At 35.0% G+C, this 27,290-nt stretch overlaps 1 protein-coding gene across 2 annotated transcripts; it reads left to right on the forward strand.

Moving 5' to 3' along the window:
• The first annotated feature begins 1,720 nt into the window (after nt 1-1,720).
• Nucleotides 1,721-5,348, forward strand: LOC144374424 (pre-mRNA-splicing regulator WTAP-like). Of its 2 annotated transcripts, none has more exons than XM_078037267.1 (2): nt 1,721-2,283; nt 2,508-2,725. In XM_078037267.1, the coding sequence occupies exons 1-2, from the start codon at nt 1,833-1,835 to the stop codon at nt 2,567-2,569; spliced, it is 513 nt and encodes a 170-aa protein (XP_077893393.1). In that variant the 5' UTR covers nt 1,721-1,832; the 3' UTR covers nt 2,570-2,725. The 2 variants fall into 2 exon arrangements, with proteins under 2 accessions (XP_077893393.1, XP_077893392.1); XM_078037266.1 differs by lacking the exon at nt 2,508-2,725 and adding an exon at nt 3,930-5,348 and having other exon boundaries at nt 1,722-2,284.
• The last annotated feature ends 21,942 nt before the right edge of the window (nt 5,349-27,290 follow it).

Below are 27,290 nucleotides of genomic sequence, written 5' to 3' on the forward strand. Positions count from 1 at the left end.
CCAGGCACCACTTTCTTCAATAATACATTTTGAAATCAAGTCATTTTGAATAAAAATTAATTTTGAAATTTCATATGCAATAACCCTTCAAGTATCTAAATTATGAGAATGCAATGGTATCTATCATGTGATTAATTCTTGGAGAGAGATAATACTATGTTTTCTTTATGTTGTTGTTGTTTGTTTTTATTTTTTAGTTGTAGTTGGACAAAATGCCTTTATTTTATTTATATTTTATTTATATTATTTATATGGTAGTGAGGATCAAACCCAGGGTTTCAGATGTGCTAGGAGAGTGCTCTACCACTGAGCCAAATCCCCAGCCCCGTACTATGTTTTTAAAATAAATAGATAAATAGATTAATGTATCTATCTATCTATCTATCTATCTATCTATCTATTTATCCATGCTAGAGATTGAACCCAGAGCCTCATACATTACACGCAACATTGGTTAAAATTTGATTTTAGTGGCCAGGGCTTTTACTATTATCAGGATTTGACCAGTTGTACTGTCACATTTGGTATTCTGAATTTTTATCATGAGAAATTTTTTTAAAGTTTCTGATTACCCCAAACTGGGGGTAAAAGAACATATGAAGCAATTTCACACTAATAGAGTAATTCTATTAGATGGAAGTTATGAGGCAAATGTCATAGATTCATTTGTATGTAGTTCCAGGTGCATTTTAGTGAAAATAGAATCCCTAAATTAAAGTTGAATGAACCATCTATGATAAGAGAGCAAGTTTAAAAAATTGACTGTTATTGCTATTATTCCCTTTACAAATATTGTTGAGACTATCATCAGCTGCAATACCTTGCTATAACGGGAGTTCTTGTTTTCAGGTAGCATATGCTTTTTCCATGGTATGCTGTTAATATTCATCTTGTTTGACTCTAGAATTTATAGTAAAATTCTTATGTGAGAATTCAGAGATCCATTTGTTAAATCCTCTAGTGTGCTGAAGTTGGCTTATACAAGCTCCTGAGAGCTGATAATTAAATTAAAAATATTTTGCAAGCTGGTTGGTTTTTAAGAATAATTATTATTAATGTTAAAACTATATAAACATTTACACAAGTTATATTATAAGCAAAGGTGATGCATTCTTGAAAGTTAAACACTTTCTAACTATTTCACTTCATTTTATTGTTACCTATATTCTTGAGGGTATTTATTATTGAAGTTATTATTTTTGTGTGGTGGAAATGTGCTGTTAAAGTGGGACACTCATAATTAACTATGTGTTAGTAACTGTAAGTTGGTAGTTTGAAATTGCCCAGAATGAGACTGTTTATATCCCAGAAATTAGCATATGCTACAAATCAGAGGTCCTCCTCCCTGACTTTCCTCTACCTCCTTGTATCTCTCTGGTTCTCTCAGAGAATTGTTGTAAAGATTACATTAAGTAAGATGGCCTAAACTCTTTTTTAGTTAATACATTTTTCATGCTAGATAATCTGGGGCAGTGGAAGGAATGTGTTTTTCCAAGTCTTCACTGTTTCTCCAAGGCAGTGGCTAAGATTGGCAGAGTGTCCCAGGGCTGGAACTATTAGGGTCACCAGCATTTGCATTACAGCTGAACCCACCTTTAACAATGAGTTCAGCTACCACTTGTTTTATTGTGGCAAGAGACATTTGGGTCCAATATTTCCATAAAGTTTGGAATATCAAGAGAATAATTGATTTCAATGAATATTAAGGGGCAAAAAATGAGATTAGATTACATAGGAGAAATAAATGGAGGGAGTGCCGGGGCTGCGGCGGCGCGGCCTCGGCCCTTGTGACTGGCGGCGCCCGCGCGGCCGCGGCCTGGAGAGGATTCAAGATGACCAACGAAGAACCTCTTCCAAAAAAGGTTCGACTGAGTGAAACAGACTTCAAAGTTATGGCAAGAGACGAGTTAATTCTAAGATGGAAACAGTATGAAGCTTACGTTCAAGCTTTGGAGGGCAAGTACACAGATCTTAACTCAAATGATGTAACTGGTTTAAGGGAGTCTGAAGAGAAACTGAAGCAACAGCAGCAGGAGTCTGCACGCAGGGAAAACATCCTTGTAATGCGACTAGCAACGAAGGAACAAGAGATGCAAGAGTGTACTACTCAAATTCAGTACCTCAAGCAAGTCCAGCAGCCGAGTGTTGCTCAACTGAGATCAACAATGGTAGACCCAGCGATCAACTTGTTTTTCCTAAAAATGAAAGGCGAACTGGAACAGACTAAAGACAAACTGGAACAAGCCCAAAATGAACTGAGTGCCTGGAAGTTTACGCCTGATAGGTAAACAAATCATACTCCCCAGTCAAGACTTCCCTGACAGTCCCACTGCGAGAAAGCTGTGGTGGGACAGCCAAGTACTCGTTTCCACACCAAGACTCAGACTTTTTGAGCCAAAAAAAAAAAAAAAACATTCTTATACCATGCAGCTTGTAATGATTAATGTAAAACTTACCAGATGAACCTTGTGTTTCAGCTTTTTTTTCTTCCCCTTCCCTTTGCTTCTGAGGCCTGATGTCGTCGGACTATTCCGAAGAAGAGGCCACCTCCGAAAAATTCCCCTTCTAGAACATGTAGACACTTGAGAAATGTTTCTGTTTGAAGAAAATAGAGGGAGAAACAGAAGTCTTAAGTCTGTGGCACACTGTGTCTTCAGACAGTTTGGAGGATTGAAAACCTAGAGATTTAAAAATCATGAATTGAACATGTAAAATTCCAGTAAAATGTAAAAACGGAATATGCATCGCTCTTAGCCTTGAGCATAATGACTTAGAGACACTGTGTATCAGTTTTGCCAATAAGACTGTGGACTTCATGATTGTTGTTGAACTTCTGGGTCAAAACTCAAATGAGGTGATATTGCCTTTAAAGGTTTTTCTGCTGAGAACCAACTTTTAATAGTCATGAGAAAATCAAATAATAGCTGTCAGTACAAGTAGAGCATATATTTAACCATCTAGCTTAGGGCTCTCTCTTACATAATGGAGCCTTAAATCAATGTGGTTTTCATCAATGGTTCTTTGAATGGTTTTTAAAACTGCAGACAACTGAGGACTGTGCAGACATGAAGGTGTGGTATTGAACTTCAGGTTTAAACTGTGTGAAGCATTATGAACGTTCATTTCACAACTAGATTGTATAAGGACATTGGCTGTGATGATGAGACTCACTGCATTATTTTTTTCTCAGTAGTGAACTTTATGAATCCTCATCCCATTCAACAGGCACATGTTAAAAGAGCATTGTCACTGGTGTTAATGGGGGAATGTGTTCCTTCATTGTATTAGGGCCTTTTGTATTACACTCTTGATATTAAATTAAATGTGCCTTGGAATAGTCGCTTTTTCCCCCCAAAGTTCAAGGAATACTATGATTTTGTTGTACTCTTAACATTTTAATTTTGGGGGGCTGTGGAGAGCAGATTCATTTTGGAAAAATGGTTGCTGTGCTCTCAAAGTGAAGGAAAAAGCTATCTCATTTTTAAAAGACCTACTTTGTTCCAGCTGGTATCATAAGGAGACTTGATACTTATTACTTTTTGACACTTTGTCCTAGGGTATTGTAGTAGAAATTAATGTGGGACAATCTCACAGGGTGCCTGCCAGAAGATTGGGGACATAATATGTTGGAACTATGGGCTGGCCTAAGTGAGACATTTTGCGAACCAAAAAAAAGGTATAGTGACCATTTCTAGAAAATTCATATGATCATTTAGATAAATGAGGCATTATTTTCTTCATGCTTCCATCCAATCCTGGAGATGAATTTTTTTTTCATCAGAACATTGTATAAGTCACCAATTTGAATTTTCGCTTGGTGATAATGGAGTCTGAGATGAGTAGAAGATAAATGTTCTAGCTTGTCCCATCGTTTAAGTGCAGTTTTAACAAGGGTGACTTAAGTTCTTTCTTAATCATTCAAATCAGTTCCACACAGGCAAAAAGTTAATGGCGAAGTGTCGAATGCTTATCCAGGAGAACCAGGAGCTTGGAAGGCAACTGTCCCAGGGTCGTATTGCACAGCTTGAAGCAGAGTTGGCTTTACAGAAGAAATATAGTGAGGAACTTAAAAGCAGTCAGGATGAACTAAATGATTTCATCATACAACTTGACGAAGAAGTAGAAGGTATGCAGAATACCATTCTAGTTCTTCAGCAACAACTGAAGGAGACGCGCCAGCAGTTGGCTCAGTACCAACAGCAGCAGTCTCAAGCCTCAGCCCCAAGTACCAGCAGGACTACATCTTCTGGACCTGTAGAACAGGCAGAGGCCACAAGTAAAGACTGCAGTCATCTGGCAAATGGACCAAGCAATGGCAGCTCCTCCCATCAGAGGACGTCTGGGTCTGGATTTCACAGGGAGGGGAACACAACAGAGGATGACTTTCCTTCTTCTCCAGGGAATGGTAATAAGGCCTCCAACAGCTCAGAGGAGAGAACTGGCAGAGGAGGTAGTAGTTACGTAAACCAACTCAGTGCGGGGTATGAAAGTGTAGACTCTCCCACGGGCAGTGAAAATTCTCTTACACATCATTCAAATGACACAGACTCCAATCATGACCCTCAAGAGGAGAAAGCAGTGAGTGGGAAAGGTAACCGAACTGTGGGTTCCCGCCACGTTCAGAATGGCTTGGACTCAAGTGTAAATGTACAGGGTTCAGTTTTGTAATATTTTTCCAGCAAATTTTTATACAGTGTCATTTAATTTGGGAGAGGATACTGTCCAGAAAATTGATGCATACTTTTTGTCACAACTTGCCTTTTTATGGGTGTGTTTTTGTTTTGTTTGATTCTTTTCTTTTTACCCTTTCTTTTTTTCCCTGGCTTCAATACCTCTGCCACTTTGGAAATTGTAACAGTTAATTACTTTGAATGTTGCTAAAAGGACATTTTGTGTAGGGTCAAGTTATTTTTATATGAGTTAATGTGAAGTTGTAAATGGAAATCTTTCCTTAAAAGTATAACACAATGATGTATGTATAAATCTGTGTCTCTAGAACCCGTGCTGTGTAAGGGCATTCTTCCTCATGCTGTTATATACTTCCACACCATTCAGACTTGTTAGAGTAGATGTGGGTTTATGACTGCCAAGTTTGCCCAGTACTGTAGATTTTTATCACTAAAAGTTGGACTTGTTGATGGAATCCTATAGTAGTTTCAGTGTTAGATACAATTTTTTCCACCATACATCTGTGCATTTTCTCTTTAGGTGACTGAATGTTTAAGATATTTGTGTGCATAGTTAACTCAATTTTTATGAACTGTTGTATCCTGTTAATGCATATTGCTCTGTGACTCCAGTATATCTTACCTGTACTGACCAAACCTAAATAAAGATTTTTATTGTAACTCTTAAAAAAAAGAGAAATAAATGACCCATCTTGAAATATAGTATAAAATTTCAAAATATTTCTCTTAATTTTTAATTTTTTTATTTGTGTCTTTTTCTTTATAGCTTATCCTATGAAAAAAGATTCCAAAGGCTGTATTGACTGTTTGGGGGCTAGCAACAATCTTGGTTCAGTTTTATTGCTGCATGCCCCAAACTTTGGTGGGTATAAATGTATGTGTGGCTTGAAAAAAAAATCGTTGGAACTAATCTGCCTTATACTTCCCAGGACAGAAGTTCAGATGGTGCCCTAGGATGAGTAAAATCAATTGTGATTCCCTTGCCTCTGTCATGAGAAGCATCTGTGTTTCAAAGAGTGGTGTGAAAGAGCAGGGAGAGCTGTGGACATCCAGCTTATTACACCCCCATCATTTTCCTGATGTTGAAATAGGTAGTCATCATTCTTCTCCACAATTCGAATGAATAAAGTATCACAGAGAACCACAGTTGATTAGATTCCTAATAACTGGTTCACAATACTCACTTGAACAAAGATAATGAACTGACTTTTAATTAAAGGAGAAATAAAGAAGATTCTCAGAGGGTAGGGGCAATTTCATGTTCTAAAGTCTGGATCTATAAGATTCTAAATATAAAATTAATAACTATATAAATACATAATTCACGTGAAGGATATTATCAAAATGATGAGTTTCTCAGGCTGTCCTTCTACATAGGTTCTGCAGCATGTGCCCTAAGGGAATTTTCTCCCTCTCATTTCTGTCACTGAAAAGCAGCACTATAGTTCTAAAGGGTGGTGTAAATGAGGCAGTACATGTGAAAGTCCAGAGCCAAAACTCAAAATCAGCTTGTGAATAATGAGGGTATCCTACACCAGGGCAGAACTCACTGATTTCAAATGTTTATTGCCAAGTACAAAATCAAATTAACCTGTTTATTGGTGCAAGGGGCAAATTTGGGTTTCTTGATTAACCAGTTTATCTCAATTGTTATGGGCCCTTTGTGTCCAGTGTATTTCCATAGTCAGAACTACATGGTCCCTTCAACTCAGAAAACCCTGACATGTGCCTTTTAGACTTTGAATATGTGTAGTTTATCAAATATCATATTTTTATTATTAATAATTATTTTTCCGTACTGGAGATTAATCTCAGGGCCCCAACTGCCATGCTTTTCTAACGGTAGATTAGTCTGCTAATACTAAATTCATGCCCAAAAGACCCCATTTAAAGAATAGTTTTTAGTGGCAGCCAATTATGTAACCTTATTGAGATGAACAATTGAAATTAAAAACTAATGTTCAGTCCCACTGTAGATTTTCTAAATGTGGGGAAATAAATAAATGAAGCAATTTTTTATTAAAGATTGCGTTTTCTACCTTTAGTTACTTTAGAAAGTTTTTTTTTTCACCTCAACATCGGTATAATATCGTTTTATGACAAATTGTGGCTACAAATTTAAAAATCATTATCACTCCAGTTTTTCATGTTTTAATGTGCCAGGTTATAACAAGAACCAGAATAATTCTCCTCCACTAGTAATAAAATCCTTTGTGATTGCCCCCAGGAGATAGCACTGTGATGATTAGCTACTAAGTAAAGCATCACAGGTCCTGCAAATAAATCCACTGGAGGAAACAAAATTTAAAGCCATAACCCTCATATTGTTCTGGTTCCTGTCAGTTTTGATGTGAGTTCTGCATCACCCTTGTGGCCCAAAAGAGGTACTATATCTCCCCAAGTGTACTGTTTAATGCATTCTAACCCTTGGGATATTGCAATTTGGATCAATAGCACATGAATCAGTAGACCTCTGGAGGTCTCAGAATATAGTCAAAATTGTAATGATATTTTGGTATGTGATCATGGTAAATCACAAATATGTAGAAGGTCCTTACTTTTTGAGAATATTATTAAAATGTCATGGATTTTCAAAAGGAGAAGGATTAACATGTATAAAAAGTTGCTTCAAGTAAGATGTGAAGTATTACAAAGTGAACAAATATAGCATAGTAGGTATGCATTAGTAAATGGTTGAAGGAGAATATTTTGCTTGTAAGCCAATTTAGGAAACTAAGGTTTGTCTCAGTAGTGAGGCTTAGTTGAGGAGAGACAGGAATGGGAGAGTGTACCTCAATCATTTGTACCCCTCACATCTGGTGAACAGGAGACTATTTCACATGCTTTTCCTGACCCTTACCTCTGCATCTGCAGTTGGGCATATAAAGTTGAAACCTTATGTCTAACATCAATTGAGACAAACTCATGAACAAAAAAAATCACAAATAATCTCATCAGTTCTATCAGCAAGTACCAGATTATGGTCAGGTGAACTCTAACTAAATGCTAATTTATAGAGAAGATGTTAGTGGAACTTTGTCATTAGTTTTATGAAATTATCATAATCCTACCATAATTTACTCTAAGTTGCCTTTAACGAGCACCTCTTTTTAAAATAAAGAGCATAAACTTTTTAAAAATAGGTAAATATGATAAGACTTGTGAAAGTGGAATTTACAAAAGCTCATGTTCCTCAGATTTTCAAAATAATGCCCATAATAAGGAGGCTTATGTGATATAATTCAATATGCATTTAGTAGCAAAGAGAGACAGAAATGAACTCACTATAGGTAGTACTGAGTGACCACACACAGCGCTACATGTCTTCCTTACAGACTTCATAAAGATACTGTGCCTGTTTTCTTCTTACAGATGAGGAATGGAAACTGAGAGAGTAGAATTAACTGTCCAGGAACCCACAAGATTTTCCCAACATCCCAGAGCCTCTGAATGTGAGACTCCTATTGCCAACTGCCATTCTATTTTTGGGAAGACACTCCAAGATATTTTGAAAGTCGTGAAAGACAAATAAAATTGGACAAACATTCCAGATTGGAGCAAGTTTTCTGTAATGGTGCCAAGACATGGTCTACAAACAGAAGTCATTGGTTGGTTGGAGTAAGCATGCTATACCGGGAGTTGGGGTGGAAGATGGTCGGGCAGTTGGTAGGAAACCTTCAACATCAGAATGAAGAGCTTTTATTTTGCAAATGTTGCCATTGGGTAGCAATTGAAGATGTCTGGAATTCAGTATTGACATGATATTAAGGTTAGACACTTACTGAATCAGTTTGAAAATTTGCTTAACAAATTGTTTTCTTATATTCCATAATGTGAATATTGCAATTCTTTCCATGTCAACCAAAGAAGTAAATAAGAAGCCCACTTACTGATAAACTCTGACCCCCAAGTCCTGCATGTTTGGGCCTAGGCTGTTTCCCTAACCTCATTGCCTTTGTATTTGTATGTTCACTAGTGTATAGAGAATATCATGCTTATTTATGAGGAGACCAAATAGGTATTAACCTTAGAGCCTACACATTTATTCTTCTTGAATTCGTTTTACCCAAAACAGCACCTCCCTCTGTCCTCCCAAACTCTATTAGTGCCATTTTACTTTATAGTCTGTTGTTTGCTATAAAATTATTTTCTGGATTATTCCCATCTGATACTGTTGGCTTCTTTGTTTTCTTTTGTCTTACTAAAGTTTGGTTACCAAAAAGAATGGAACTTGACTTTGTTCATTGTTATACTGAAGACTCGCTGGAATAATGGAGATGTTGGGGGTCTAAAATTAAGTGCCCTCTTTAAGAAAAAGAATAGAAAGTTATCAAACAGAATAGAAATAAAAATTAATATTTACTCAGAATGCTAGAAAAACTTCATTGTAAAGTTTAAATATAAGCATTGTAAGTATAATCATTACAAAATCTAGAAAAATAATATTTTATTATTTTACTGCCTGACCCACTCCTATCCCTTTTCCTCCCACAATTTTTAGTAACATTGTTTCTGATTGACTCTCATAACCATTTTGTCCTATAATTTTCTATAAAGAGAATACAAAATTATTCTTTTTACTAGCATGGATGATTGAATTTAAATTACTGAGAGTTTAGAAAGCCTTTCAACATCAAAATGCATTATTTCTAATGTCTTGTAAATTTTAAATTATGGTGAAATACAAAAAGAAAAATTTGGTGCTAGGCTGTAGCTCAGTGGCAGAGCTCTGGCCTAGTATGTGTGAGACACTGTGTTTGATCCTTGGCACCGCATAAAAATCAATAAATAAAATAAAGGCATGCTATCCATATGCAACTACAAAAAAAATTTAAAAAGAAAAATCTCTGAAGTTCTTTAACATTTGAGTCATAATGTTTGAAAGATTATTGCAGAGAATAGTTTCTGGCTTTATGCATTTCCAACCTGCTTCTTCTCCACCACACACACTTCCTAGTCCTGGTGGCCCTAGTAAATAGGCAAAACCTCTGACCCTATATTTATCTATTAAATGGGATAACTTTGTGTAGTGAGCAGTAGGAGTGTTTTGGAAGCAATTCCTATACCAGGATACAATAACCTAACTATAAACAGAAGTAACTATAAATCACATAAATAAGCCCCAATAAACCTATCCTCAGTGCATCCCTAACTCAACTTCTCTTAGCTCAGTTCCAGAAATAACCAAGAGCCATTTAAACACTACACATCAGGACAGAAAGATGCTAGGATGCAAAGAAGACAGCAATTATAACCTTGCAGTTAAATCATTTTGCTTTTGCAAATTTGGCATGTGACTGAGAGTTTACTTCAAGGCCCCTACAAGAACCTTGAAAAAAGATCTCTGCAAGTAAGGGGCTCTAAAAACCAAGCATTTTTAGCTTTGCTGTGAATTCACTTCTGCCAGCACCTAAAGGTATTTGTAGGTACAATGAAGACTCCAAGGGGGGGAATATATATATAAATTGTTAAATGAATAAGAAAGTAATTCTTTGTTTTTCTTTCATAGAATTGCTGAATTGAGGTGTCTTACATTTAATTGAACCCGTTAACTCTAGATTTGATCTATCATATTAAACTATGTTAACTCTGAGTGATTTGGGCACTATTCTCAATATAAAATATGTCAAGAAAATATAAAAATGAGAAGCACAGATACATTGACTCTTTTCTTTTCCTTTCTGTGGAGAAATGAACAATTTCTGTGCAGTTTTATCATTCCATCAAGTGCACCCACTCACAAGTACAGGGCAGAGCCAGTACTTAGAATGTCTTATTACAGACATTATGGGAAAACTTTTCTCAGTGAATATGTATGTCTTTTTAGGAAGAATAAATGCTAGCCTGTGACATTTATTCTATTATTTTTGCAACATCTAGGAAAGGAGTTGTTTTTTTACTTACATAGCAGCTAGAGGGAGCTGAAAATTTTGAATGTCCATATTTTCCAGATGATATAAAAATATAACTTTACTTGAATTTTAATTTAACTGTCTAATATGAAACTAGGAATAATAATAGAAAGGAAATTGGCTGGTCAGGTAGCAAACTTCGTATTGAATGGGATTTGCTTAGAGTTCCTGGCCTTCAGAATGTTTCTTTCACACTCTTGCCCAAGGTTGCCAGATCAGACACTCTGGTAATTTAAAGAACGTATAAAATCAAATGATGCCTTATAAAACCAGACTCTTGAGTATACATTTAAGTGACATTGAAAAGCCATGTGCCATTTTTTGGGTCTAGAGGATTTTAAAGAACACCAGAATCAAAATATGTCTTGCAAATGCTGATTTTTTCTTCTTCTAGGCATTCAGATGGATACAGTTGAAAAAAGATAAAAGGTTATGAGGCAAATAAGGATCTATTGACAGCAAAGCTATGGATTACTGCTAGGCTTTTATTTGTGTGCTTAATTTAAGATGATAGAATTTTTTTTATGCTTTGTGCGAAAATACTAAGCAATCCTGAATCAAATACAGAAAATATTTCCAACATTTACATTTTTGTCACTTTCACATTTTTTAAAAACTTCAAGACAATCTTGGGGCCTAATTGGATATACACGGTATTTAATATGAAAGATCAAATGTAGGTGCAGCTATTCATTTTGGATATTTTGGAAGGAAAATATATGTATCCATTTGATGGTAGATTTTTCTGGGAGGTGATGTGCTTTGGTTCTAAAGCAGTGAAAACTTTGAAGTACTCTGTCAAGGACCATGTTACTGGCCATATTGATTTTCTGATCATAGTAAAATCTTTTTAATCTCTTGCATATAATTTGCTGCTGTACTGCTGTTTACTGCAGCTTGAGGAAGGGAGGAATAGATCATTTTGAAAGGATTAAGAGAAAGGATAAAAATTATAGGCTGTCTGTTAAAATACCCTGATAATGTGTGTTTGTTAAAAGTAGAGTAGGGTAAGTCACGTTTTACCAGGAAAGCACAGATGTGTTTCAGTATGATTAGAAAAAGGTAAAGATTTTTGTCCTTAATATCATTCAGCTAGTGTAATGAGCATTATTGATTAAAATGTTAGGATCAATAAAGATTTAAAGTTGCAGTAGAGGAGACCTTACAGAAGAGAAAAAGGTTACGGTCTGTTGAGTAGGCAGACAATTAAATGCTTTGTAGAAAATTGATTTCTTAAACTTGAACTGTCAGTTACTCTGCTTGGTCTTCATCAGCATGGGTTCTTCTGCAGAATATGCACAGAAAACAATATGCATTCCTATAAGACTCATACACTAAATATTCGTGAACATCGTGTACAATGAGAAGTTCATTATTTAAGGTTTTCCAAAGAATTCTCCATAATGGTAATGAGGAATGATGAATGATACCTTTCAAGTCATTGAGCAATCAATAAACTTAACATTGTTTCTTCTTAGAATTTTTTTTGTATATATATATATATATATATATATATATATATATATATATATATATATATATAGAGAGAGAGAGAGAGAGAGAGAGAGAGAGAGAGAGTCAGATTCTAGTATTTAAACAGTAATGTTTTAAATCTCTGTTTTTCTCAACTTATCAGTATCAAAATATACCAAATGTATCGGACTTTTTGTATTACAGCCTCATAACCAAGGATAAGGTGTTAGATATTCCTCACACAGAAGCAATTCCCCTGCTATTTGTTGTTTATTACTGTTATTTATAGAAGATAATCTGGACTGATCTGGAAAAAATCTATGAGTAGGATACCAAACCATACAGGGGTCAGTGCCAGAGTGTAGAAAATACTATAATCAAACTATCAACAAGTCAAGAAAGGAAGTAAAATCCACTAATACAAATTTTAGGAAAAACATCTCAAATTAATGAGCATATTTTTGAAAATGTGTACAAAAATAACCCTAAACAATCCAGAGGCCAGTACCTGAAAATACTAACAACTAAACATGGGCTTTAATGGGTGCTATGGAGAAAAGGTGGAAAGGTATAAAAAAAGGCTTAAGTGGGAGGAAAAGAACAAATGCTGACCAGTCCCCTCACTTCTGGTTAGGAGACATTTCTTGAGGCTATTTTTGCATTATATTTCCATATAACTAATTTAAATTTCTTTTAAAATTTTTACAAATAATGTTTTAGATTGGGCCCAAAAAATAATTTTTTAAAAATCAAACTTGACCTTAGTGAAACAGTGAATTTCACTGCTTATTTTTCTAAGATATTTGTGCATGCATTGAATTGCAATAACTATCTGTATGTATAAATGAATGATAAACATTACAAATTCATTTCTTCTAAGTTGCATAAAATATCAATAAAAATAATAGTTAATTATAAAGTTATTTAATCGCCTTTGGAGGAGCTCTTTTGCAAACAACTCATTATAGGTTTGCTTCAATTCTGAATTCTTAGTTGTGACTCTATAACATGTTTTCAGGTATTCTGGATAGAGAAATCTGTGGTTCATTGTCTAGCCCTTTGATTTTGGTGGATTTCCGATCTTGTAATCAAGAGTTCACACTGTCTGGAAGAATGTTTTAGAAACCAGTGGGTTCTCACTTCCTCTTGCCTTGGCACACAGGTGCACCCTGAGTGTGGCACTGTAGCAAGCCATCATTCTACCCAGGAGCCATGGGCTGCCTCCTGGCTACATTATGCAGGGTATAGATGTGATGCAGAAGCAGGTGAGTCTAATGCTTGTTTAGGGGAGTTTTAGAATTCCCTGTGTATGAAGGTTCCTTTGTTCATCCATCAGGTCAGGTGTCTGACTGGTGCCTTGATGTATAGGGAACTTTTCCAGACACATGACTTAGTAAGGTAAGTCGTGGGTGAGAAGCAATCCCATGGGATGAGAACTTGGTACAGACTCTTAGGTAAGGGTTCTCCAAGAATTTTGGACAACCCTAGAAAAAAGGAGGTCTATGCAATAATCTCAAGGAGTAAAGGGAATTGTCAATTCAAATGGACAGGAATGGACTAGGGGCTTGTGTAAGGGACAAGATAAAGGACATTTGGAATTTTCTGGAAGTTGTAGGTGATTTAGTAAATCTTGAGGAATGGATTGAGAGAGGGACAGTCAAGAAAAAAGATGGAAAAATTGAGCAATCTGCTTACTTATTACATACTTCCGGTGATCTCTCAGACTTCCATGCTATGCTAAGAAGTATATGTTTTATTTCAAGGATAGAGTGCTGACTTCAAATTTTGCTTTAGAGAATTAAAAAAACAGCCTTTGGACTGTGTTTAGGTCACTGGAATACTCATAGTTGAGAATGTACTCTCTGAATTAATAGAATGAACATTGTATGCCATCACCCAGTAGCTTTTTAAAAGAGTAATAGCTTAGTTTTTAACTTTTAAAATTCTTTTAAAAAACAAAATAAAAAATGGACTAATTTCAGTTTTCTAATTAGCAAATTGGCTTAATTTAGAAGAAAAGACAACCTACAGAATGACAAAAAATCAAAAGATACTAGATTTTACTTTATTCTATCACCTTTAAGCTACCACAATAGCAAAACTCTTTATTTGCTGCTTTGGTTCAAGTTGTCCAGTGATAGCGAGTGATTATTTTTTAAGGTATGCATTTGCAATTATGACTGCTTGTATTTACCAAAGATTTAGTGTATAACTCCTAAGGAGACACATAAATCCCCTCTGGGCTTGCTCCCAAGATTACAGTACAGAATGTCAACCAAGGCAATGAAAAAAATCAACAAAAGATTACCACTGAGCTGGCACCTGCACTGTAGAGATCAGGTACAGTGAGGGCATATACATGACACTTCTGGGTAAGAACCCAAGAACAGAAGATTGACAACCAAGATCATAGAAGGTCAAAGGATTTGAGTAAAGGTTAGGTCTACCAGAAGTATGGGATAAACTGTTGTCCAGCTGGCAAAGGACAAACACTGATGCAAATTGCCAGAGGGCTCAGGAAGAATTTTTGGAGAGTAGGTATACAAGTTATCCTTTAAAAAGTAAATCAAAATATACTTATGATTAGTCACATTAGAATTGTATTTGCATCGATAATTTTATTTTATTATGTCTCTCTTAGAGTACGTTTCTAGGAGAACTTGGAAGAGCCATCTCAAAATTGTGACATATGGCAAGAATCCACCTTTTTTTTTAGAATATTCCACTAAGGAGTTTAAGTCACTACATATATATTCTACATTGTGGAAATGAATAGCTATGATTCTAATATCTTTAACTTCCTAAAACTGAAAATGGAAATAGAGATAAAGTAAAGATGATGTTTTCTAGGCCTAATAACTTATTTCATGGTGCAGAGCTCTTTAGTGCATAGTATATTTATACAGCATTAATACATGATATCTGTAATATCATTTAAAATACTGAAAAGTCATGCAGTTTCTTGTAATGTCTTTATTGATTTCTGAGCTGCATTATTTTTCCAGTATTTATCACTCTTTCCTGCTCCCTATTTTTTAAAATAAATACATTTAGAATACTTTCTTCCTTTCTTTGCTGATTCCTCAGCACCAAGTTATGCATCCCAAATAACTGATTTAAAACTTCTTTGTGGAAGATCTTAGGGCCTGGGGCTCTCTTTTAGTGAAAGCAAGCAGATGTTTCTACAGGCCAATCTTCTTTTCAGTATTCAGCCAAAGTACATGGTGGGTTTATTGGCCAGGATCCAGTCTCCAAGCCAATTCTTACACACTTAGAATCTGAGCAGTTAGAATACAAATATAAATCAAGATTAGAACTTGGATTTTCTATCCCTTTTGCCTTCCAACCTCAGAGAAAAAATTTAACAATTTAGACTCAACTTTTCAGAGACAAAGAGGTTAGAAAAGTTTTCATCTTTACTATAACTTGAAGTATTTGAATTATTTCATTATCAATTTGAATTTTTATAATAGTATATATAGTTTATTATCTATGTATTGAAGTTTTGCAATGCATAATAAACAATACAATTAATAAGCTAAGATCTTCAGTTTCTTCCTAGAAATGAACTTTTTGACATGATTTATTTTTATTTATAATTTTAGTATTATTTTCATGTGTATATTTTTTACACATGGCATTTTAATTTGTTGCTTGAGTGTGAAGAAATGATACAAAATAGAAGGGAAAGTGACCATATAACTTGAATTTTTTGATAATGTTTACAATAACCATAAGCAGCTCTTTTATATAACCAGTTGATCTGAAAATATTGAGGTCTAAAATTTCATTTTCATTATAAACTTATTAAAGTTTTCCATGCTAGAAAGTATACATACCAAATGTGATTTTAGGAAGCCTATGCAAAAATTGTTTTTGATCTTTTTAGTAAAAGCTGGGATTCCAACATATTCTGTCTAGAACTTTGGTTCTAGAATTAGGATTCAACTACTAAAAAGAAGGTGGAGACTAGAACTTGTGTAACCTTAGCTAATTCCTTAGAATTTTTTGTTAGTGCTCAAACAACTAGACCTGTGCTACAAAGGGGAGCATCTCCAGGCATCTCCACAGTTAATGTGGATTCTTTGACCCACTTTAGAATCTACTGACCAGGTAAGCAATAGATGGCAGAACCAGGTGCCCAGTCTTTAGGAAACCCCAGCTAATGTGCCTTTGAGATTCAAGCCTCAGGAATCTGCCATGTCAGGCCATTCACATCCACACTACAGGCATAGTCCAAAATGCAGTTAACTTCAAAACTGGTCAAAAAACCAGCAGAATCCTGTGCGGTAAGAGCTGACTTCCTGTAAACAAGATATTCATAATGACAGACATGATGGCAATTATAATAATATTACCTCCTGGAATTCAGAGAATAGATTTTTTACTACCAGCAAGCTAAGCATACTTGGATTGGCAGCACTGGAGCAGAACCGCAGGTTTTTAAAACGCAATGTTGCATAATCAGTAGCCATTGAGAGATGCAAAGAAACATGGTTTTCTAAATCACAGAACCAATATTTTAGAGTTTGCTTATTCATATGCTATGTTTAGTGACGTAAACAATGTGTCCTTGACTCGTAGAACCAAAAGTAATTACTTTCAATGTATTTGTTATACCATTAAAATTATCTCAGGTAAGGTACAAAAAGTGGGAAGCTTTCAAACTTACCTGTGCCTCTTCTAGGCTGCACAAGCTGTGTGAGCCCCCTCCCTCAGCTGGAGAAGAATGAAGAGAATCCCAAGGAACCAAGCAGGTAGAAGCTTCTGAACACTGGCCTTAACCAGTACATGCTGGTTCAGCATTCTCCACTGAAAATAAAAGAACTGCATTTTTTCTTTCCTCTAAATCTTTTCCCATGGTGTTTTATAACTAATGCTCAGTTTATACTTGGATATTTATGCTGGAAATGGGTAGGAGTTCATTCAGACTTCAGCTTCACAAAGTGATCTCTGTAGATTGATATATGTCTTCATTTTTGGACAAAAATTCATCTCCTGAATTTATAGAAAAAATGTCCAAGATAAAAATATTAACTATTGGTCTCCTCTTGGATTCATTCATTTGATTGTATCTGTTTTCAGTTTCCCCAAATGGACACATGTAATAATGTATAGTTTTGCTTGAAGAAGTCTGTCACTGAAAAACACATGGTCACACTTGGCACATCCTCAATTTAAAGTTAAGAATGGTATAGACTGAGAGGCATAAGTTTTCCGTCCCCCATCCATGTCAGAGGAGGGTATGTGTGTGGAAGCTGGAAACACATGCTTCTCTGTTTGTCCTAAGGGCTTCTCAGTAGAAGAGAAGAGAGCTTTCAGGACTCCAGCAAGACTTTCTTCCATTACTTCCAAGTGTACTTTATGCTCATGAATAAGTCCAGTGAGCTGGTGCTGTCCTTGGTCTCTGCTGTGGGCCTGGCTTCCCAAGGATACCTGCCTCTCATGCTGTAGCATCAGTGGCCCTGGGTAGGGCATGGTGTGGAGATCAGGAAGGTGAGGAGAAGGGGAATGGGTTGAGAAGAAAAAAATAAACCTATTTAAAAACTCACATGTCTACCTTAGAAAGAAACCTAAAACTCAATTTTTTGAAGCCTTTCCACAAGATGTCAGACTCAAAAGAATTCACCATCAGGAGTGCTTTTTTCATCCAAGTATTGTACAAGATGTGAAAAATAAAGATTTACTTGTTATACTTTAAAAGGACCACTGGAAACCTTGATTGTGGACACAAAGTAAATTCCATGTTCATCCTAAAGTATGTGTAATTTTTGTCATTTCTGCATTGATATAATAGTATGGTTTTTATCATTGTGAATAATTAACATTTTATTTTAAATTAATAATTCTCAGAATAATGGAAAGATTCTTCTTGTGTTTATAATAATTAGAGCCACACTTTGCTTCACAACAGGAGGAAGCTCTGAGAAAAGTGTCACTAGGCAATTTCATCATCATGCAGATATCATGTGCTTACACAAGCTGAGATGGCTACAACATCATTAGATGGTGTAATTTCTGGGACCCCTGTCATACATACTGTCCTTCATTAACCAGAATGTCAGTATGCAGCACATGACTGCATGTGGATTTAGACTAAATATGTGAAATAATTATGGCTTACACAAATCATTATTAAATTTTAATTTGCAAAATCTAATAATGGCTTTCATACTATCATTAAAAACCTTCATCACTAGCAGTTGTGTTTTGAATAACAAAAATACCATGTTCTATATTATGTCTGTAAACTTGCTGGTCAAGGTAATAGTTGTCATTTGGCACGGAAGCACTTGAGACTCTTCTGTTGAGCCCATAGGTACAGCGATAAACAAAGAAACCAAGATCAAAGTTTCCAGAGAAAAAGTTGGACATTTTGAGTTTAATTAAGATAATGACCTTCACATAAGTCTGTATGTTAAATAACTCTTGACTCTCAGAGATCTCACATTCTTGACATTTTCAGCAAGTGATCCTGAAAGCTCATCTAATTTGTGATTTTTTTCCTGTTCTGAAAATTCAATAACTTTCAATGCAGGGCTAATGAGTGAACAAGACTGGATAATTAGCTAGTACTTATCATGTTGTCATTGCTGTCTTCTAGTCACCATCCTGGCAGTGATCCTCATCAGAGGCCTGTCACCTAAACATTTTACTTTGCCACATCTCCTGGGCCCTACTATCTGCTCTATAGGTACTTACAAATTAGCATATTTTAAAGGGTCTAATCTCTATAATAGAATATGATCAATAATATTTCAGGTTTAAATGTAAGTGTACAATCTATCAGTGTATATGCCACTTACTAAATTCATGAAAGCCTGAATGGTTTATATTAACATGAGTCACTGTTTTTTTTTTTTTTTACTGTATAATATCTGTAACTAATATTTACTAAATGATCACTGTGTGCTAAGTGGCAACTCTGAATGCTTTTCCTACATTTTGTTACTAATTCACAAAATCCTCATAACATTGATATTAGTTGGTATTCTTTTTATCACTCCCATTTTATTTACATTTGAGGAACTGAAGCAAAGAAGGTTCCAGTGACTTGTACCATTTCATATGACTCACAAGTGATAGAAGCAAAATTCAAACCCAGGAAATCATTTTTCTTAATATGTTATGCTGCTTTTCCAGCATAACATATAACAACTATTGTAATATTACCAATTACTTGTTAGTAAAGTTGGAGTTATATGGCATGTGTTGCCATGAAAATACAGCTGAAAAAAATAGTGAATGGGGGCTGGGGTTGTGGCTCAGTGGCAAAGCACTTGCCTCACATGTGTAGATAACTGGGTTTGATCCTCATTACCACATTAAAAAATAAATAAAAATAAAGATATGTGTCCATCTGTAATTAAAAAAAAGTGAATGGAACTATGTGAAATGCCTTTAACACATGAAAATCACAGGATTTCCTGGACATTTTACCATTTGAATACACATTTTGAGGAAACCCAGTGCTGTTGCAAACTGAAAAAAATATTTTATATCACTGCCTTATAATCTAAGATGGCAGTTTTAGATATATATTGTATGTCTGGAATGTAATGATATAAAATTTGACTGTTAATTCCAAAACAGTGGTAATAGTAGAAAAACAAAACAAAAAAACATCTAATGCATCAATTTTTTCAATATCATAATATGTCTCCTTAAGATACTGGACATTTAATTTCTTTTGAATTTTAGAACCATCTTCCTCTGTAACCATGGTTCCTTCTAATATTGCTAAAGCCTGCTAACTGTTCATCCAAACTCTGGATTTGGACATCTGCCCCTTCCTACCTAAAAGGGAAGGATATTCATGCTTTGAAATTTGGGATCTCTGCAAAGAACCTGCCTTAAAAGTAATTAATTAGTGGGGCTTTGGTTGTGGCTTAGTGGTAGAGCACTTGCCTGGTACATGTGAGACACTGGGTTTGATCCTCAGCACTATGTAAAAATAAATAAATAAAATAAAGGTATTGTGTCCATCTCCAACTAAAAAGTATTTTTAAAATAATGATTAGTAATTCAGAATCAATGCGTCATAAATATTCAATCATAACTGATACATGTTTTCTAATATTATAAAATTTAGTGTGCTGTTAAGAGTATGAGGAGTTTGAAAACATCTATTTCCATTAGAATTTAAAGATGGGGAAGAATTTCTTTACTAGTTTTACTTTTGTTAGCTATGCGATGTTGAATTTAGATTGTAAGCTTTATTTTAAAAACCAGTATCCCAACCTGAAGTCCCAAATTATCTTCTGTCCCTTCAAGTACATTCTTCCAGTGGTTTAGAGTCCTGTGCATTTGGCTACTCTTCTTGCAGCAACAATATTCAATTTAAAATGAGGTCAACTTCTTAGGATACTAAAAAAACATATGGCATTGATTACGACTATTCATTTAAATTTTGTGATCATTAAACGAAAAAGAAAATGAAGTTGATCTTAATGATAACTGTACTAGCCAAGAAAATGAACAGGCAAGCAATTTGTAAGGGGCAAACTGATTTAAGGAAAGCAAACCCTTTTCAAGTCCTCTGGCAGCACATTTTATAGGCAACGTTAGTATTTATTGATTTGGAAGTATTAGGTTGAGAATAAATGCTCCATGTATTTAAAAACTAAGAATATATTTTTACCTAAAATACTAAAGTATTCTTTCACTAGATGAAGTAGATCTTTTTCTGTATAACATGGTTTAATGCTGATTATTGGGCACCTTTTTTATTCACTTATGTTTTTATAAATTCATAATAAGGAAATGTAAAATCAATAGTCATCCTTCAGGTCGCTTGAACTTTATATTTTACTTTAAATGTCATTTTCCTTTACAAGTACTATTGAAACTAGATTGGACTGAGTTGCTTCTGAATTTTTGGAAACTATATTTAATATTTAAGGACTAATTTTATGTGTAACATCTTACTAAATTATAGTTCAACAACTCATAGTAATAGTGACTTAATATATATATATTTATATATATCACTTCATATATATAATATGCATATATGCATTTACCTGTTTGTTGAATAGGTTGTGAGTTGTCTTCTTTAACTATTAGGGGAAAAGATTTTGAGACAGGTTAGGATGATCTGAATTTCAATTATGAAAAAAATATTTTGTATTCTCTCAAGTGTTTGCAGTTTTAGTTATAATTCTCAGCAAAGCTTTAACTTTCAGAACAGGTTGGGAAAAATATAAGAGGGGTTGTGCCCAGAATAGTCCCAGGTGATTCCCTTTACAAATACTGGCCACCACTATCTTCCTTGGTGCTGCAATTCCATAATAGTCATTATGGCTAATCTTTGGTTTCAGAAGAATTTGACTACTTCAACAATTTTCCATTAAAAGTAATGTCAATATTCATATTGGCAAACATCTATGAGCAAGCATGGAAGACTGTTACATGGCCTGTGTGTCTTTTAGCCTTTGTTCCCTAGACACAAGGCCTACTTCACTCAGGATAGTTTGCGTCTCTCTCTATAAAGAGATTTCTGAAGTCTACTAGGTGTACTAAATGAGATATATCTGTGTGTATGTCTATATATATTGTATGTACTTACTACTTTTTTTATGATAACTCATTATAGAAGTCACTGAGATTCTTTTGTCTTGTTTTACATTAATATATGAAAAATGGAATTGTTCAGTGTATGGAATGTAGACATCAGAGCTGTCCAAAGTAGTAAGTGTACTTGGTTGAACATCTTTCAATCACTGATGCTGGTTTGGTATATTTAAGTCTGCTTTTTGTAACCATTATTAAATGCCTAAAATAATAAGCTTATAAAGAAAAAAAGCTTTGTTTCAGCTTACAATTTGAGAGGTTCTAAATGATCACTTGGCCCCAAGGTATTAGACCTGCAGCAAAGCAACAGATCCTGGCAGGAGTACATGGCAGAACATATCCACTCAACTTGTGATCAGGAAGCAAGAAAAGAAAAGGAAACAAGGTCCTGCAGTCCCTTTCAAGGGTACACCCCCCAATGGCATAACTTTCTCTCATAATCCCCACCTGCATGGTTCAAGCAGTAGTGCCCTCTGCTACTTGGACCTTTGAGGGAAATTCAGAATACAAACCGTACTACTCACAATTCAGTTTGAAATTATTTGATCTGGCTTTGCCATCAAGAAGTAGCTGATTAAAAAGAAAACTGTTAAGTTTTAAAATTACAGTTTTACTAGAAACAGGAAGGTTTTGATAGTTAATTTTAGGTGCAAATAACAGAATAAATGTCATGTAGATATTCAATAAATGCTTTAAAGATTTTGTGTTGTACATGGTGCAGCTGGTAGGTGAAGTGTTCGTGTTGGTTTTTGGTTCAGAAATCTTCAGTGTGTCTGTGTTTATTTATCACTTGTATCTTTTAAAATGGCAATATTTGTAACAAACCTAATATCATATGCATATAAATATTGTATGAAGTCAAGAATACTAAGTTGGCAAAATACTTTTGAAAACACTTTCAAATTTGAATATCTAATGCTTCAAGCAAATTTATTAGAGTTTCAGATGAATATATATTTTTGTAACTGCCAAGTAAATGAGTAGAACGTAGCTTTTTGATTAAAAAAATATTTTTATAAGTACTCATTTACACAGTATTCAATATTTTAAATAGCAAAATATCAAATTGGTTCTATAAATAGTAATTGTTTTAAGTATATCTATATTTAACATCATATAACATCCCAAATTTAATGATATATTTCATCTGAATGTGTGATTAGCCCCTTTTCTTGTAAAATATCTATGTAATATAGTTCTGATCACTTCATATTTTGTGTATGATTAAAATTATCAGAGTGCATTATGTATTTTATGTCATTTATTTGTGTGTGCATTAAATATTGAAATAGTAACATTGTATCATAAATATCAACAATACCTGGAATTGTAGTGTAAGCAGTTCAGCTCCTTTTCATTTACATGTAATTAATTCCTCTTACATTCTTCCCTGACTAAAAGACCAACTATGAAACAGATTTTTTTTTCACCCTTCAAGACTTCACAAACTTGACTGGCTCCATGGTGTGTGTCTGGAATCCCAGGGATTTGGGAGGCTGAGGCAGGAAAATCACAAGTTCTAAGCCAGCTTCAGCAACTTAGCAAGGACCTACGCAATTAGTAAGACACTATCTCGAAAATAAAAAGGGCTGGGGATGTGGCTCATTAGTTAAGCACCTCTGGGTTCAATCCCTCATATTAAAAACAATCATAAGCTCAGTAGAATAAAGTTGATATGTGTACATGAAGCAAATGTATAAATATGAGCTGGAGAGATAGGAACTACTAGGAAGGAACCAGAATAAGAAGCTTGATAATGAGACATGGCATTGGAAACTTCATGGGAGATAAGACCTATGCTGTTCTCTGAATTAACTAGCTGAGCTTTCAAGGTGTCTCCAGTACTTAAATTATGTATGAGCCATTTTCCTGGTTGCTGAGGGTGTTACAAATACACATAATTCCCTAAACATAAGGTTAAAGAAATTGGTATATTTAAGGTGATTCATGGAGTGCACAGACCAAAATGTTAACTACCAATGGAAAGCAATGATAAGCACAGGCAATAGAAATTGAATTTAGATTCGATTAAACTTGAACTTCTGGAACATCTACAGATTACTTAGCAGCTACTGGGCTAAGCTGAAGAATTTGTAACTAGAAACACATATATGGCCATTGTTGTAATGGAGTTTACAGGCTAAAGGAGGAAACATTGATATTAATATAAAAATGATGGGAGAAGGCTAGGTTAGCAAGGGTAGTGGCTTTCAGAACAAATAAAATTAAGCAGCAGGATAAGGGAAACTTTTTAACCTTGTTAGCTAGAACTGAACGACTCTAAGACAGAAATGCACTGGTATTTTGGTAGGGTGGTGAACAGATTAGTCTGGACAGAGGATAAAAATGTGCCAATGTGATTAGAAAAAGACAGATGGAAAATAAGATGGGTTTTGGCTGCTGTGCATCTCTGAAGGCTGGGCTAAGATGTCTGGACATAGGGAGTATAAGAAAATTGAGATAAATAGCTGATGGCAGTGATAAGAAATTACAAATCCCAAGTGGGAAGCTTGAAGAATCTGTAGTTGTTGAAGGTGTGGGCTAGCTTTGGAAATGTCAAAAACAATATTAATGGAAGAATCAAAAAATCAATAACTGGATGTTACTATTTGCAGATTGCTAGTAGGCTCTGAGATGGCAAATTTAATATTGCTATAAGAGTGAGAAAATAGAATCAGCAAGTGTAGCCTGGTTGTTTTAAAATAGCCTTCCAGCCCCTTGTGTTCCAGAGATGTTCCTGGGACATACAGGCACCCAGGCACACACCATGAAAGATTTGTGTGAGTGTGTGGAGGGGTAAAATTAGGTTTGAGAAACACAAATTTAAGCAAGTTTATTACAGGACTCCCCAACCTCCTAATATCATAATAACAAACGTGATTTAGGAGGAGAGATGTGGTATGCAGTATTCTTTGAGCTCATGAGAAAATTGGATGTGTTTTGTGGAAGACTTGTTAATATTTCCCTGGAATGCAAGTATTCATCAAAGGACAATATGGGGAAACTGTTCTGGGAAATAACATGAAAGGAAAAAAATAGTTAACACACTAATGGGGATGGCAGCGTGTTTACCTGATGGGGTGTCACGGAGGCTTGAAGGAAGAGATAACAAGTATTTACATAAGTGAACAGTCACAGCAAGTTAGGGTTAAAAGCATCATTCTTTCACCCTGAACCTATGTTCAGTACACCATGGCCAGGAAGAGCTTATTCCACAGGGATTCAAAGGTATCCTCTCCCCTCCCATGCCTAGTCATGTGATACGATGTCTGGTTGGAGGACACTTTGATATGTTAAAATTTGTCTCCAGTTTGCTCTGATTTCTGGACTAAATTTAGAATGCTTGATAGCTATGGCCTAGGTATCAAAAGTTAGATGACTTAAAGACTAATTTTTTCTTCACAAGAAGTATTGAAAAGACATAGACTGTATGGGGTTCTCCAGCTTGACCTTGGTTGACCACTTGAAGATTATCCAAATTTAGTGATATAAATTCTGATTGATTGCTCAAAGCCAGGTCATGCTGTGACAATATAAACCCCTAGATTTAGAAAGATATTTGTCTCACCTATGCCACCTCCAAGATTTCTTTTAATCTGAAATTTTCCAGATAACTAAATGTGGACCCTTTTCCTTGTGAATCCATGGGAGCAAGTTTTAGTACCAGACTGCCTGGAAATTCAGAAAGTCCTAGACGTCTTAGACTCTCTGCCCTTGACTCACTATGTTGCTCTCATTTAGCAGAAGCCTGTGAACTCCTTGCCAGAAAAGTGATAAAATATATTATTCCAGAGCTGTGTACTCAGAGGGAAAGGGAGTGATTACCCCATGATATAATAGAGTGTTCTGTTGAGGGCACTTTACTTCAGAGGGATGAAGAGAAGTGAGAACATAAATAATGGTCAAAGAATGACTAAGGACATGTGGGGATTGATTGCCAGGAAATATTAGGTCTACTAAGAACTGCTGCTGTTCTGACTGCCCACATGTTGCCTCACTGTTAAAAATGTTTACCGGAGGTTAGACATTAGGACGTTACCTAACTTTAGCAAGGAGGGAGCTAGAAACTGGAAGCTGGAAATACTGAATGATGAATAGACTGGAAAGTGCCGAGAGGCTTCTACACACAATCTTTGAAAACCTTATTTGAGTTGTATAAGTCATTAAACAAATGCTTTGCTAGGAGAAGCTTCTTTTCTTCATTCTCTTCTTGAGTTTCTCAACATAAAATTAACTATCTTAAAATCCACAGTTCCACAGCCTTTAGTGTATCCACAATGTCACCTTTATCTACTTACAAATAGTTCTCATCACCCTGAAATGGGGATTCTAAAATTAAAGCTTATATTATATCGAGACAATTGAAGATTCACATTTTTGACCAACATGGAGAAGCAGTTCAATAAAGGATGGATAGCCTTTTCAACAAATGGGGCTGGGATGGTCAGATGTTTGTAGGCCTGAAAATGATCCTCCAACTAAATGTTACACACTACACACAAAAAAATTAACTCAAAATGCATGGTGGACTTAGATTTAAAATATAAAATTACAAAATGTTGAAGGAAAAAATAGAGAAGAAATTCTTAAAGATCTAGAGCTAGACAGATTTTTTGAGCCTTGACATAAAGAAAATCATGATCCATAAAAGGGAAAGTTGATAAATTGAACCTTATCAAAATTTAAAATATTTTCTCTTTTAAAGCCTATCTGAAGACAACGAAAAGTAAGTTGCAGACTGGGAAAGAAGTGGAAAACCTTCCCATAAATCACTAGTTTCTGAAGAAAAGAATTCTGAAAAAAAGTTGCAAAAGATTTCATGCTGTATCATTCATTCACACAAAAATTTTCAACCAGCAAAATGATTGAAATAGATAACAGATTCGTGTGTAGACAGGAGGAAAATTGGTGTGATTAGGAAAGAGCAACAGAAATTGTTTTTACTTTCACACTATTTATGTCAATATTCTAGTTTGAAACTACTACACTTTTCCAAATTGTAAACCTTTGGGGGAAATTAAGTAAACAATACATATGATCTTTACTTAGTCTTAAGAGCAAAATACCTGAAAATTAAATTACATTTGTCAAAGTTAATAAACAGTATGATTTCTTTCTTGTCCTGTCTGCCTTCTAGCATTGGTCATTTAGAAAGTCAGTTGCACAAATTGAGCATTTCCTATATAAAAGACTTGGTATTAGCGTTTGGTACCCTGTCAAGGTCCTGAGGAATTTGTATTTCAGAAGTAGCAGCAACTTTGTTGCCTGATTAAGAATTCACTTAAGGACTTAATAGCTCTATGATCATAAGCAAGTTATTTCCTTTAGCCTCAGATTCCTCAAATGGTAAATTTATAATAATAATGCCATTTGCTCCATATGGCTATAAGATTAACTAAATAAGATCAACTGAATAAGATCCATAGATCAGAATTTAGCATTGAGCCTGACAGTTAGAAGCACCATCAATGGGAACTAAATGAAAGAGTATTAAGTATTATGGGATTGATCTAAGTCAGTGGTAGATGGAAAGATCTATTCTCCAGAGACATTTCCTTAAGATAGATGGCTTCTTTGAGGAATTGAGAAATAGAATTTGAGGAGTTGTCTGCAGTTTGAAAGCATGGTTTCCCATGTGAAGAAG

The sequence above is a fragment of the Ictidomys tridecemlineatus genome, unplaced genomic scaffold, assembly GCF_052094955.1.
Source record: "Ictidomys tridecemlineatus isolate mIctTri1 unplaced genomic scaffold, mIctTri1.hap1 Scaffold_69, whole genome shotgun sequence".
Lineage (NCBI taxonomy): Eukaryota > Metazoa > Chordata > Mammalia > Rodentia > Sciuridae > Ictidomys > Ictidomys tridecemlineatus.